This window comes from Vanessa tameamea, chromosome 8 (genome assembly GCF_037043105.1).
Source record: "Vanessa tameamea isolate UH-Manoa-2023 chromosome 8, ilVanTame1 primary haplotype, whole genome shotgun sequence".
Taxonomy (NCBI): domain Eukaryota; kingdom Metazoa; phylum Arthropoda; class Insecta; order Lepidoptera; family Nymphalidae; genus Vanessa; species Vanessa tameamea.
In genome coordinates this window covers 4352534-4368425 of record NC_087316.1, presented here as the reverse complement: position 1 = coordinate 4368425, position 15892 = coordinate 4352534, and the positions used below count along the sequence as shown (strand labels likewise).

Genomic DNA, 15892 nt, shown 5'->3' with positions numbered 1-15892 from the left:
ACAGACTGTCCGTTCCCTTTGTCTACAATGATTGCCTTGTTTTCGTTTATATCAAATTTAATTCATATTTTTTTCTGTCATGATCGAATTAAAATAGAACAAATTATAGAGCCGAGAAGGTTTTAGTTATAAGAACATCGAAACTACTGAATAACTTTACTGAAGGAAGTGGGTTCAAGCCTGGGCAAGCAACTATAATTGCTTATGCTTGATACGTGTAATATCTTCCACGGAGATATAAGAAAACATGGTAAGAGACCTGAGCGCCAATCTTATTAACAAATTATGAATTTATTGCAAGCGATTCAAAAAGTTACCGTTCGTTTTCCTCAACAACTAAAACAGCGATCCAGTTGCGATCGGTCGAAGTTGAATCGGGAACATATCTGTTGTATGTTAATAGTATTTACCCCCTGTATGTATTGTATGAAAGTAAATTGTTTCTTTTATCAGACAAATATTGTACTGTTAATACTAAAAGTTATCATCTTGTTTAAGATGATATACATACTATTATTACACAGCCCGGTAGTGTCTTTAGCGGACTGTGTAATAATTGTATGTCCTCTAACATATTATCAATTTTATATATTAACTAATAAAAGGCAATGAGATTTAGGCATAGATATTCACTACATCAGCTAATCAATTACCTACTTTATTCCTAAGAAAAATATTTTTGAATTATTTCATTAAAAAAAATAACAAAATATTATGTAGCAAATTAGAAAATACCTCAATAATTTCACCTCAATCACCAAGTCGCTAACTTCGAAAAGCTCGGAGTAGCAATTAATTCGGTTCTCTGATAAAAAATAAAATTACCAAATTTGTTTATCCATGAAAGCCAAGAAAACACATATGAAAATTATCATTATTAAAAAGAAATTATAAATAAATACAAAGAATATATTGCCTAAAGTTTAATCTTAACTTTACGTTGACAAAAAAATATGATTATAAAATTGTTCTATTCTCCATAGTACTGCCAATGATCATCATTAGTGACGGTAGTGTGGCGTCGCATAATGCATTGCAGATTCGTGCCCATTATTTCCCCCGCTGGACATGAGTCTTCGTCTGTAAAAAATATAAAAAAAAAAAAATTAATTATATATTGTAATTACTTAATACATGTATCTGAAATAAACATGAAAATCCATTACATTATATCGAAGATTTTAGAATAATAACATAGCCGTTGCTACTTTTTTAATCTTCGTCAATTTATTTCTAATAACTTAGCTTTGACGTATCTGCCATCCATAAAGATATATCGATCTGCATGTAAAAAAGTATTTAAATTGGATGAAAGCAACATCACTAATATTTAATAAAATAATTTTAATTACAAAAAACTACAATTTATGAAAAAAGTTATGATTTTTTTTTTTCGTTCTACATCTACTTTAAAATCATTCATTTTATAACATTTTAAACTATTGTAATCGTCATATAATATTAGATATAACTAGTTACAAAAGCCTTACTATGAATTAATGTTACACTTTCTAAAACCCCTTATCACGTCCTGTTGTGATTAAAATGTGTGTCAATATTACTTATGAATACCAGGAATATATAATACGACATCGATTTTAAATAATATACATAAATATGCCTCTAAAAACCAAATAATAAAATAAAAAGTCATTTAAGAGTATGATTTTTAAAATACATAATATGTTACTAGATAATTGAAACCACTGTTAAACTTATGATATAACTATAGAGAGGGAGGAAATTGTGAAAGGAGAAATCAGAAGACAATACTAGCATTATAAAATTTCATTTACATCTAGATAGATTTTCGTACTACAAACAAGCGTATGTTACGAGACTAGCCCTAGCCTCCATACGGTGCTACGTCATAGGATATTATAATTAATTATATCATTAATAATATCATATATTATAAATATATACAATTATTATTGTAATTAATTGATCAATAATTTGTACAACTTTAGTTAATATTATTTTATGGGATAACATTTAATACTGGCATGTAGCACTATTTCTTATTTTAAAAATGATTGAGCTGTCATAAGGAAAACAATTGGAGGATTGTGAGGTATTGAAAAAGATATATAGAGAAATTGGAGCATCATTGTAAAAAACATAATTTTATTGCCATCCCGAACTACTGAAATTACACGTACTTTATTATCTTTGTGTGCATGACAGCTACGCTTGACACTCGCCAAACGTGATACTACTTTACTAATGTGCGTGTAATTAGAGGCCAACTGTTGCCACTATTTTTTTCGACGCATTCTCAACTTTGACAGTATATCTAATCAAATTTATAGGGGTTTTATTGTAAATTGATGATCCGTTCACAATTTTTGTCAGCTAACAATCTCGTTGGATTTCCTATACACTAAAATTACTTTTAGTATTACAAATAGATACCATAAAACAACAATGGGAAATCTCTTTTATACGTATGTATTCAGTGTATGTATTCAGTTTAAAGAGTAACTTAATCACTTACAATGTTTTAATATTCTTTTCACTCCTGTTGGAATCATCTAGTTCGAGAAAATTTCTATTTCCCACTAAACTATATGCATAGGCGTATGGTATTGGAAGTTCTATCTCATCATCTGAACCTCGTCGGTTATAAATAATTTCAGGCGAGTACAAAAATAGAATTGAAATATACGGATTACGTGTTCTTATTCCGCGAGTGTCTTCAGTATTCCGAAGAAACGTAGGCATAGTCGGCAAAATATTCTTCATAATCGTATCGTGCTGTAGTTGTTCCCAGAAGTCGTTTTCCGACCGAAGCACTCTCGGCGGCCGAATATTCTCGATGACATCTTGATCAGATTCCCTTTTTTCAGTTAAAAATGTATCATGAAGTGGTAAATAAACTGGAGGTAGATATCGCACTGGCGGTATAGGATTAAACGAAGAATGCATTTTGGAATTAATGTAGGGATATAAAACTCCATCATATTTTCTTAGACTGATTCCAGGTGTTTCTAAATTGTTTAACGCATCCACTTGATATGTACGAGAGCTTATAGTTTTGTAATCATTTGTTGTTGATAAACTGGACGGAAACATTTCAGTTTGGTCATCTGTTTTCGATTGGTCGAAATTTTCATCTTCTAGACATATTTCCCATGAATTCAAATCCACATTTTCATACCTTTTACTTTCTTTCTTTTCTGCAGATAAAGCTTCTATTATCGCAGTTTCTTGACTTTTGACTAATTGTTTGTTTAAAATTGTACAGAGTAATATAGTCATTAAAATGAATATTGTTGATAAACTGTGCGACATGATGAATAGTTTTACGAAAACTATTCACAACGCAAAAACTGACACGGTGAATAACACTTGATTCATAAATGTCATCGAATTTCGCACTCAAATATATCTAATTATCAAATTACACACGTTTATTCAATTTGAAATAAGACATTTATAAACAGCGAATAACATAAAAAATGTGATTTATAACCTTCGTGAACTATATAACAAATATATATATATATATATATATATATTAGTTTTACTGTTCTCATAAATTAAATGAACATTACTTCGTTTATAATAAATAAATATTTGTATTTCTTTTTTGGAAAATATTAATATTTCAATTAAATTACTACTTTTCTGGTATGCACCAAGACTATAAAATCTATGATTATATGAATATTATATTATAGGTAATTAGGTAGTTTTATAGGTCAAAATATAAAATAAATTGAAAATTATAAATTATAATTCATGTTATAGGTCATGTCTAAGGTGTGTAAATATATATTATAAATAGTCAATAAAAATCGTGTATGGTACAGTTATATTTTTATTAAGCATTTGTGATGCATTCAGTACTAAAACTAATATAAGAAATACAAATTTCGTTATACAAACACTGTATTGCTTATCTGCATCTTATTTTTACCAAAATAATTCATAAAACCTGTCATTAATACAAGATCAATTTAGTTTATTGGTTGAAAGTTTTCCATGGTTTATGTACTTTAACATTGTTTAGTCCTTCAATGGTATTAACATCACGTTTCATATAGTACATTAAATCGTCTTCTGCTCTGTACGCTGGTGCTGAATTGCCTGTAGGGTGAGCTTTAGCTAAACTTCCAGACACAACCGATGGAGAACAGCTCAATAATAATGGAATACCACAACCAGTACTTGCTTCAGAGAATACGCCTATTGCTCCCGGACTAGAATTGGCGATGGGTAGACTTGTTGAATAGCTTGATCTTGCCAAACCATGACGATGGTGGTGATGATGATGACCCAATGGTATATCACTATCTCTCATACTAATATGCATGCTTGGCTGCATTGAATTATTCATGTCATATGGCTTAGCATGTTTCATCATATGTAAATGTTCATGCATTCTCGGTCTCATAGGAAATATGTCATGACTGCTATCTAAATCAAAATTATCATTAAATCTATTAGTGGGTATGTGCTCATGTAAATGATCACTCATATGTGGTTCATTGTGAAGTTCTGTGGCACCATCAAATGGTTGTGCTAAATTTTCATTGTGTTGTTTTTCTTGAGCCCAGTGCATTAAATGAGAGTCATGAAGCTCATGACTGTCAGTGAATGCTTGTCCTAAATTCGAATCTTCAGTTATTCGCATATGCATTGGTTCTTTATGTTGTTCGGTATGGAACATATTATTAGTTTTCATCATTGTTGGAAACTTGTATCCATTGTTAAATTCTGAGCTTGCTTTAAATTCCTGTAAATCTTTATGTTGTTTCTCTTGAGCCCAACGCAACATAAATGGGTCATTCAAATGTTGATTATCAGATATCTCATGTCCTTTATTAGAGTTTTCCGTGACTCGCATACTTTGATGTCTATTGAGTTCGGTCTGTCCGTTTTTTAATCCACTTGTTTTTGTGAAAGTAGGTAAGAGGTGATCATTGTGAAATTCTGCTTCACTTTTAAATTGTTGTGATGAATGATCGATATGTTGTTTCCTAGAGGCTGATGGCATTGAAGGAAAATCGTCTAATCTATGGTTTTCTCGTAATAGTTGTTCCATGTTATGATTTTGGTGCATACGTGCGTTCATGTATTCGTTCATTATATGTTGATTTCTAAATTCGTTGGTTTTGGTTGATGGATTAATGGTGTATTCATTATTTGAATCCGAAAACTTTTTCAAATGTTGCGGTAAATTTTCATTGAAATGTTTCTCTTCAGCGAAATTCATGAAACGTCGTTCATTTGAGTTATTATGTTCGTTCAAATGTTCTTTTGTACTCATATTTGGTAACTGTGTATTTTGGAAATGGGAAACAGATTTTGAAGCTTGCAGCAATTGATCTTTTGGTTCGCTTTCTTTATTCGAATGCATTAAAGGAAAATCCTCCGATTCATGATTTTCATTAAGCAACTGATCCGTTCGCATCCTCGAAAATTCATTAGATATATGTTCTGCTTTATGATCAACTGGGATAGATGGCAAAGATTCTTGTACGTTGTCGAGTTGCTCTAGAGGTGCGCGTGCAGTTAATGTTCCAGTTAAATCAGCTTTATCAAGTAACTTGTTATCTGGATTGTCTATATTTTTTTGAGTTGACGAGTTAATATTTAACACATTTCGAGAATGAGGATCTTCCATTTCTGCTGATTTTATTGAAGTTATTTTTAGGTCACTAGAATGCGTATTATCCTTATCTAAAAATTCGGGTTTTAGGTGCTCCACATTTCTTTGTTCTGTTTCACTTACATCTAAGGATTCACTCAAAGATTGTTTAGCTTCAGTTAAATCCCCTTCGGACTTCGACTTCGCCAAATGTAAATCGTCATTTGTTTTCACCGTTGATTTATGTTTATGGTGTTCGTCTTGCGAACTTTCGACATGGGAGTCTTTTAAAGTATCACCTTCAGAGTTTTCAGTATTCTTAGCAGTTAACATGCTGGAACTTATGTCACTGTTCCGTGTTAATGTATTAAAAATGTTATTTTCTACTGGTACAGCAGGTTTTAAATTTTTTACATCATTATTTTGCCATGATGACATGTCTGTTCCACTTGCAACTTTTTCATCGGGCTTGTGTATTGTTTTCTCGTTTTCAAAATTTGATTCCGAATGTTTATCTGTAATAAAGTGGTCATTTGTGTTAAAACCTAACGGCTTACTATCGTGACCAACTAAAGTCTTATCAAAAACATTATCGCTTGTCAAACTTTCACTGTGTAGTTTCATTTTTGATTCTTTATGATCTGTTGTGGAAACAAACATATCATCCTCTGCATTTGTGTTATGTTCTTCCTTTGATTTTAAATTAAGATTTTTATTATTATCGTCGTTTACTGCCTTCATGGATTGTGTACTGCTTTGATCTTTTTGTTGGCCATCTAACATTGCATTTTCGTATTTCATTACATTTTTTTTGTCAAATTTTAAGGCATCTTCTATATTTCTAGGAATCTCAACATTTTTGTAAATATTTCTTACGAATTCTTTCCATTCCGCTATTGCTTCTGCGTCGCTAGATTTCGGCACTTGGCTTTCTTCTTTTTTTAGATCATTTAATTGAAAATCGATTGATTCGATATTACCGATGTTCTTTTGAATATGTTCTAAAGCGCTTTTTGCCATTTCAATATCTTGCTGCAATGACATATCTGATTCTAAATGTTCCTTAGAATTACTCAACTTTCCTGTATTTTGTTCCATTTTTAGTAGATCTTTTTGCAATTTTTCTACAGCATCTCTTGCCATTTTGATGCTATTTTCCATTTCTTTGTCTGAAATATTTTCATGTGGACGTTCCAGTGTAAGAGTTTTAACATTAGTAGAATGAGAATCCAATGAAGGTTCATTGTCACATAGTTTTACTTTAAATTGCTTTCTACAATTTTCAGTAGGATCAGCATGTGCCATTTCTTCATCGGAATCTCGGTAAACGTGATATCCCAATTTCTTCTTGATAATAATCGGTTTTCTAAAAGCAGGTTTCGTTTTGTCTAAGGATAATGATTCTGTCTTTTGACTGTTACGGTTTTGTAAAATTTCCTTGCCATCATTAGCTGCCGATTCTTGTAGAGCGTCATGTAGAGGTGACTTTTTCTCCCGTATGATTCTCTCAGGAACATCTTCAATTACCGTTTCGAAATTTTTTCGAGGTAATGATGGTACCGCAATCGTTATCGTTACTAAAGAACATAGCACAATGAAAGTCTTCATGGTCGTGCTATCTTGAATGTGATGTAAAAATCCTCCCGCTCATGGCATTTATACAGAAATATTCAATTAACATATCCGCAAATTAAAATAAAACAAAACGTGCCAATGACTGTTACTCAAAACAAACGCTTAGGTAGCATCTTCCGCATGACGGAACTGCATTATTTTCTTTAGTAGGTACTAAAAATACTAACTCTACTCTTCGATTCCGTCCATGAAACTATGTTATTTGTATACCTATTTGCAAGTCTAAAGTCTCGATTTGAAATTTATTCTGATTGATTTGGATTATTAACTCGCGTTATTCATAATAATGCCTTAACATATAAATTTGATTGTCAACATATAGTAAAGATAAAAATCCAACTATTTGGCTCAGCACATCTGACATAAGACTTGCCACCAACATAAAACGTAATTAGCTCATTTAGCTACAAAAAAAAATCTAAGCTATGGGTAATTTTTTTTTAAAGGACTTTTCATTTAATAAAATATAATTTGTATCAATTACAGCTATTAATATTTATGTAGGGTTTAATTAGAAAAACAATATATATTTTTAAATACATTTCGAAGTCGGTAATGAATGTAGTAAATAATTAAAGTTTTTTAACACTATGAATACCAAAATTGGACTAGCTGCGTCCAAATAATGTTTTACTGTTTAAATGAGCCATTTAAGTAAAGTATGGGGGCGTAACCTTAATTCCAGGGTAACACGTTGGTGGTATTTGAAATGGCTTACTCATCTTTAACTACCAATCTTCAAAATAAAAGAATATAGACTATCATGATGGTCTACTGGAAAGCTCACAAATTAGCATATCAAATCAAAGCAAAAACCGAGTTTCAAAGTTAAGTATTTCATCCTGAGATCAAATACGTGGTCGGAACATTGATAAGCTATTTTTGTTTTTCGGTCAATAAGTTCTCAATAGCAGCCCGCGCGTTTGCAAGTTGGTTCTCTTGCCCTTGAACTCATCCCAGACGTTTCATAGAGACTAGAGAGCACCTACACGCGCATACCCTTGGATACTATAACATCTCCTGCACGGCCAATCACCGATATGAATGCCTGCCGTGGATGGGATAGTTCAGGAAGATATCATCGTCATTTAAAATAAATTACAATCCTAGTAAATATAATATTATGTTATGTAATTTCAGTAGTTCGGGACGACAAAATAAAATCACGTTTTACAATAACGCTCCAATCTCTATATATATTTTACAATGCCCCGCAATCATCGAATTGTTTTTCTTGTGACATCTCAATCTTTTTTTAAATAAGCAATAGTGTTATATGCCAGTATTATATGTTTTGCCATATAAAATAATATTAATTAAAGTTTTACAAATTATTGATCAATTAATCACAATAATAATTGTATATATATTAAAGTAAATTTAATAGTTTATGTTATATTCATAATATGTGATAATAATGTGACATAATTAATGATATAGAATCAAATGCCATAACACCGTATTGGAGGCTACTCGCTAACAAATACTAATGTATAAAATCGAACTCTGAAAAGTACAAGAAAATGTCCGATGAAACTTATCCGAAATTCTTATCAACTCATACAAACACATTCAATTATTGGTCGTTTAATAAATAGATTACTTATATATTTCAATTAAACACATAGATATTGTTGTGTTCAGAGAATAGTCGAAATCGTTTCTTTTAATTTCCATTTATTATTTAATAATTTCGTGAAACGTTTAGTTATATGTTATGTTATATAATAAGCACCGGATTAAGTCCTCTCATTTGATAGTCACCGCACATTTTTAAAATGTATTTTTTTTGAAAACAGGACTTAATGTTGCCTAAAAGGTCAATTTAGTATAACATCACATTGAGTTTACCAGCGGACGATCAACTTTGCGCCTCTAACGATAACTATTTTGTCAAATTATGATAAGTAGTTCAACAGGTATATTTCCATATACCGGATCAGAAAACATTTATACATACATAGCCTGCTGAAATCAGCATTTTGGCTTCTCCGAAGTCGGGTTAACACTGATAGAGGCTCATCTTAATCAGTTGCAATATTGAAACATATTTAGATTTTAATAAAACGAACATGGTTTGTCTTTACAAACATACAACAAGTGAGTGAGTTTGTAAGGATATTCCAGAAATCCGTTTTCATACATAACCCTAATATAATCTTCAAACCGTAAAAACATTTGGAAATATAGTACAATTCTTTACTTATGACGTTTTGCGGTCCTCAAGAAGCGTTACCGTAACGGCCAGCTACTGTGGCACTGTACATATTGTTATTAGATATCATTGATAACAATTTATGTAGATGTTTATATATTCAAAACGAAACCCTACGGAAGATTAGGTTTTAAGTAAATACAATATACGTATATCGTGATTATACCCTACATTTTTGTAATAAACATTCAATTAAAATCTTAACGAAAATAGACTTATGTAATAGTACATTGAATCCTCTTTTATTTGAGTGATTCAAAGATTTCCGGAAAAATAGCAGGACTAAAACATGCTACTCCATTGCAAGAACTCGTAACCTTAATAAAAAATAAATAAAGTGTTAATTGTACAAAATCTGGTATAGATATTTCTGAGAATTATTTTGTGTCGTAATAAGTTTCGTACCAATAATAAGTTCATGTGTCCGCTTCAGCTGCGGAATTCAAGGATTTCATAAAGAGGACACACGTAATACCGACGAAGCAAATACCGTTGCTATTGTGAAGAATACAGCTAAATTTGCATTTTTGATACTTCGATACCACAAACACGTACAATGATGCACGGTTCATAGACTTTTTTTAAAATATTTATCATATTTATATAATTGAATTGAAGTTTATTTATTATTTATAAGAAATCTAGTACTTCATGTGAAATTTGTAAATATTATATAGAATGCAAAAAAATCGACTTGCAACGTTTTAGTTTTTTAAATCTAGTATTACATTAACTACTGTCAGTATTTTTTTTAATAAATGTATGTTTGGGTTCATTGTATTGTTTCGGTAGGTAGCTATTATACAAAAATACATTAAAGTAATAGCTTGTAATGCTCCTTGTGCTGGTCAATAGTCTTCTTTCCACTTGAAAATAAGGTTTGTAGCTCATTCCAGGACCAGCTGCAAAACTGCTACTCCAAAACAAGTTAGTGGATAAATATGCGGCAGAACTAATTCGACAAATGCAGGTTTCCTTTATAATTGTGCACAAGATTGACAACAAAACCGTGGAGCTAATACTTGTTGACTTCCAGGCAGGATATATTACATACTGTTAGCGAGTAGCCCTAGCCTCCAATATGGTGTTACGTCATAGATTGTCATAATTAATTATATCATATTATTATACATATACAATGATTATAATCGAAACTATTTATTTTACATTATTATGTACTTATAAAATTATTGTTATAATTAGTTGTTTAATAATTTGTTAAACTTTAATTAATACTATTTTATTTAGCACACTATTTACGACTTCATATACATACTTTTTTTTTTAAAAAGATAGATCTGTCACGAGAAATAATGAGATGATTGGAGGTTATTAAAAATAGATTTGTTGGAGAATTATTATAAAAAGTGATTTTATTTTGTCATCTTAAACAACTGAAATTACAATACATAGTACTATTATGATTTTGTATTTTTTGTGAAATGTTGAAAAAGAAGAACTACTAATTTTCTTGCTGTTCTACTCGGTAGCATCTGCTTTCCAAATCGGTGGTAGCTTCACTTAATATAGTTTGTTAAATAACCTTTTAAAAGTGCTTGTAAATGCCTACTTGAATAAAGTATATTTTGACTTTGATTTAGATTAATAAATAAAAAATATGCTGGATTGCCTGGATTTGACCTGCAATCTTTCTTTAAATACTACTTGAGGCCAGTAATTTTGCATTTTCGGAATGTATTCATATGATTAAACTTAATTTTCTATGACCATAATATTTTAACGTATTTATTATCAGAGGATTTCTTTTACATAGTTGATCATTAAGTTTAATTTAAATTATGAGGAACATGTCATCTTTTAAGTACTTATTGAATCACTCTAAAACATAAGGAAAATATATCTGTTAAGCTTAGAATTTTTAATGTATTAAATGATTTTAAAAAATTAGATGTGAATATTAACCGAATAATTGAAATACCATACCCGGGCAATCAACAATGCCAATGTTTATAAAAATCATCTCGTGATTAAGGTGAACCGTGGAGAGTAAACTTTGATTAGTTGGATGGAAATCTGACATTTTACATTAACAGCTTGTAAATTTCCCACTGCTGGGCTAAGGCCTCCTCTCCCTTTGAGGAGAAGGTTTGGAGCATATTCCACGACGCTGCTCCAATGCGGGTTGGTGGAATACACATGTGGCACAATTTCGTTGAAATTAGACACATGCAGGTTACTTCACGATGTTTTCTTTCATCGCCGAGCACGAAACACATTATAAGCTTTGGCCGTGCAGAGTGCAGTGGCAGAATTACAAGCTGTTACTCAAAAGCAAAAATCTTACGTACATACTACGTCATACTTATATACTCATCAGTACAATCTCGTTAGATATAAATATCACTTAATTTTATAGTTCTGTTTTTGTAAAGAGGAATAAAAATTAACTTTTTGACCTAGTTGTTCGATTCACCTTTCAAATTCAACGAATAATATCATATCATCAATACATAAAGTGTCGAGCGTCATCGTGACGTCAATTAAAATCTAATAATACTAAGTACTCATATAGGGAGATGCCATCAATTTTGGTGGATTCAATTCTTTATCTGTTTTTGTTAGCTGTTGTTTTTTAATTAAATAATCAACTCGTATAAATCATTTTTATTTAGTTTGATAAAAAAAAATAGCTATGTGATTTTAAAATATATATATATATATTATGAAGTGGTTGAATTCCTATTTTTTTTTTAATTTTGTAATGATAGAAATCTTTTTTTTTTTATTTGTTTAGTAATCTTAACATGCAAACGAATAAAAGAAACATCGTATGTTACTTAATTTTTTTATTTATAAATGTATAAACACTCCCCACCAATTTATGAAAAAAAATTCTTAAAAAATATTTATAACTTACATCAAGACATTTTACTATTATGAACATTACTACTACTGATTGAACTTGATATACTGGAGTGATCCTTTGCTATCTGTTCCCCGTGGATTCCGTGGAGGTGATGACCAGCACTTCCCGTCACTAAAGTTGGATTATCGTAATCAAAGCTTGTTTCAGGACTAACTATGCGACCAGTGACTATAGACGGCGAACAGCTGAAGAGTAGCGGGATATTGTAGCCATCGACGTTTGCATTTTGAAAAACAGCTGTCCTGACTGGATTCATAATTTTTCCATTTAAACCACCTACATTTGCATGATTTATAGCTATGTAGGAAGAAGGAGCTGATCTAAACATGTTACCCATTGGTGTTTGATCCATAAGCTCCGAGTCTGAATATCTCATAATTTCTCGATCATCTTTGTAAGCATCTTCAGCACGGTACCAATACGCCGGATAGTCTGGATGTCCATAATCACTGGTGAAATATCTTGGATGCGTAGAGTCAATGTTACTTTGATATGTAGCGTCAGGGACAAACGATGCTACTTGTGTATTCGATGCACTGGCGGCAGCACACGGTGATACAGCATAGAAAGCATTATTCAATCGTTTGGCACGTTGATAATCTGCTTGGCCATTGTCTATATCTAAGAATCCAGGTCCTTTAGGAACATCTTCGGCAACGGGTGCCGAATGCACCAACGTTCCTAAAAGCACACATGCCACCGCCCGAAACACAATCTTCATTATCTTAATTATTTGCGAATGAAATACTCAATCGTAATTTGAGTCATATTTATACATGTTATTGCAATATTTTTTTTAGGTAACACAAACATCGGCAGCAATAAATACAAGTTAATCAATAAATTATAAGGCGACATTTGGTCGCGTTTTTTTGCCAACTCAATGTATTTCGCACGTTGTTGGAACTCATGAAATTTTTGATGAAATCGAATATTTTATTATTAAGCATGCATCTATTGTCACATTTAATAAAGTGAATCCACACAATACGTATGATAATGCACTAAATTACAACATACTTAATTGGATAAGGATTAATGCTGTATTGTTTTAGCGAGTAGCCCTAGCCTCCAATATGGTGTTATGTTATTGCATTATATCACATTATTATTACATATTATAAATATATACAATTATTATTGTAATTAATTGATCAATAATTTGTACAACTTTAATTAATATTATTTTATATGGAATAACATTTAATACTGGCATGTAACACTATTTCTTATTTTAAAAATGATTGAGCTGTCATAAGGAAAACAATTGGATGATTGTGAGGGATTGTAAAGAAATATAGAGAGATTGGAACATCATTGTAAAACATTATTTTATTTTACCATCCCGAACTACTGAAATTACAATTGCTTAAAATCGCTTCGAAAATAAGCCATTACTTCTCATAAAAAGTAAACAATAAAAAAGGTTTATTGTGGGTTATACATTAGAGATAGACATATACCATCTGGGGCTTTTTTGAAGACCTTTTTAAGGTGTATAATACTGTTGTACATTATTTTGATCTATCTCTTAGGGTTCAGCCAGCGTTTGCAAAGTAAGCGAAGCGAAAAATGTGTTTATTTACGATATCACTTCAGAAACCTCTAAAATTATCAGTGTTTCATTATTATATTGTGTATGTATTATACATATAAACATTCCTCTTCGAATCAATCTATCTATTTAAAAAAGCTGCATCAAAATCCGTCGTGTAATTTAAAAGATCTAAGCATACATAGGAACAGACAGCGGTAAGCAATTTTGTTTTATACTATGTAACGATGATGTTTGATGTTCATATTTTATATTGAAGCAGAAATGCAAATCCCTTACGTGTTTCATGTTATTGAGTAATAAATATTTGATACTCACACGTGTATTGAGTTGAAGTTTTAAGAGTTGAATTTAGATGTTTTTTTACATCAATTTGTGTCTCAAGTAACATCAGAAAGTATCGACTAAGTTTAAAATATTAAGACAATTATAAAAAATCCGCCAAATATGTCGATATTAAGTAAATGTCTTCCGGTTCGGTTTAAAACTTACCAGGACAGTGATGAATCAAAACACAGTTTTTGCTATATTCATCCTTGATATAACCGGCAGAACATCGACACCCCACTTTGCATTCCCATTTCAGGGGGCAAAGGGCTCCGTTTGATGCTAAAAGTTTTATATTAACACAAGTTGGTGGACATTTCCATCCACATAGTGTAAATTCTTCATTTTTACGTAAACATGCTGATGTTTTGAAAGTTAGTACAACTCTTATCGAAAATACTGCGCATAAAATATAAGTAAACATTGTCAGATAAAATATTTTTATTTTACCACCTCTACCTTTACAAGAAATTACATTTTTTATCACTTTCATTTTTCTTTGATAAAAATATCTGTAGAATTTTTTAGATTATTAGTCTATATACTGCTGTAACGAGAATGAGGTTATGGATTTAAAAACCTATTTTGGAATATTTAATAAGTTATATAATATTTTAAGTACAATTTCAAAAACATAGGTTACATAACAATCACGTAGCAAATTATCGCGGGTTAAATTTGTCCTAAACGTCCATAACCCTTATCAACAGCGAATGGGTAATATTTTGAGTATCTTTAATGTGTTCAACATTATATAAGAGAGCTCAAGTTTACCGATTTATATTTTTAAATACCCAACAATAAACAGTAACAGATCCTTAATAGCCCACAACTGAGAAAGCGGCCGAATCTTCTGTTATGGTTTGGTTCAGAGCTCATTCAACCACATTCTATATCTATATTACTCGTCGTATGTACAAGAGCAGAAACTACATCCGATACGTGCAAATTTTTGTTTTTCTCCACCGCCGAACATGATATCAATACTAATAATACAGGTACAGAGGAAAGATCTGTATGTTTGTAATCAGTACTTTGAAACTACTATACAAGATTTATACAGTAATTTATTTTAATTCATATATTGAATAGTAATTCTTAACTACTATTAGTAAGGTATATTATTCATTTCAGTAATAATTAGATTTCAATATGTACTTATATACTCGCAATCTGAATTATTGAGTTATATATATATTTAGAAATGTCAGCAAACTAGCCTTAATATGGAATATGGGCCTCCTGATGGCAAACGGTCACCACTGCCCATAGACGCTGGTGCCGTAAGAAATTTTTACGTTTCCTGACATCGCCAATACGCCACCTTGGAAACTGGGGTGTGAAGTCCACGAGGGGCATACGAGATATACAAACAAAGGATATTTTGAGATTTTGTGATAACAGCGTCATCGGATGCTTGATTAACGTGTACGCAGATTGCAAATGGTCACCCGATGATAATTTGTCACAACTGCCCATTGAAATTGGCGCTATAAGAAATATTAACGCTTCTTACATCACCAATGCGCCTCCAACTATGCGTAGTAAGATGTTATGTCCCTTGAGTACACCGGGTCATACACCCGGAACACAACAAAACTAAGATTCGCTGTTTGGCGGTACAGGTCAAGGCAGGTGTTATATATTATATGTTTTATACTTTCAGATAACACTGCA

The 15892-nt window shown here is 31.3% G+C and overlaps 1 protein-coding gene and 1 long non-coding RNA gene across 2 annotated transcripts; both read right to left on the bottom strand.

Annotated features, from left to right (window-relative positions):
• Positions 1-910: 910 nt before the first annotated feature.
• LOC135193381 (uncharacterized) lies at positions 911-14522 on the bottom strand. The gene is made up of 2 exons (XR_010309202.1): positions 14381-14522; positions 911-1080 (listed from the first exon to the last, which is right to left on the bottom strand). It is a non-coding gene; the product is annotated as an uncharacterized LOC135193381 (long non-coding RNA).
• Positions 3808-7239, bottom strand: LOC135193391 (uncharacterized protein DDB_G0286591-like). The gene has a single exon (XM_064215686.1). The coding sequence runs from the start codon at positions 7202-7204 to the stop codon at positions 3968-3970; it is 3237 nt and encodes a 1078-aa protein (XP_064071756.1). The 5' UTR covers positions 7205-7239; the 3' UTR covers positions 3808-3967.
• Positions 14523-15892: the final 1370 nt, after the last annotated feature.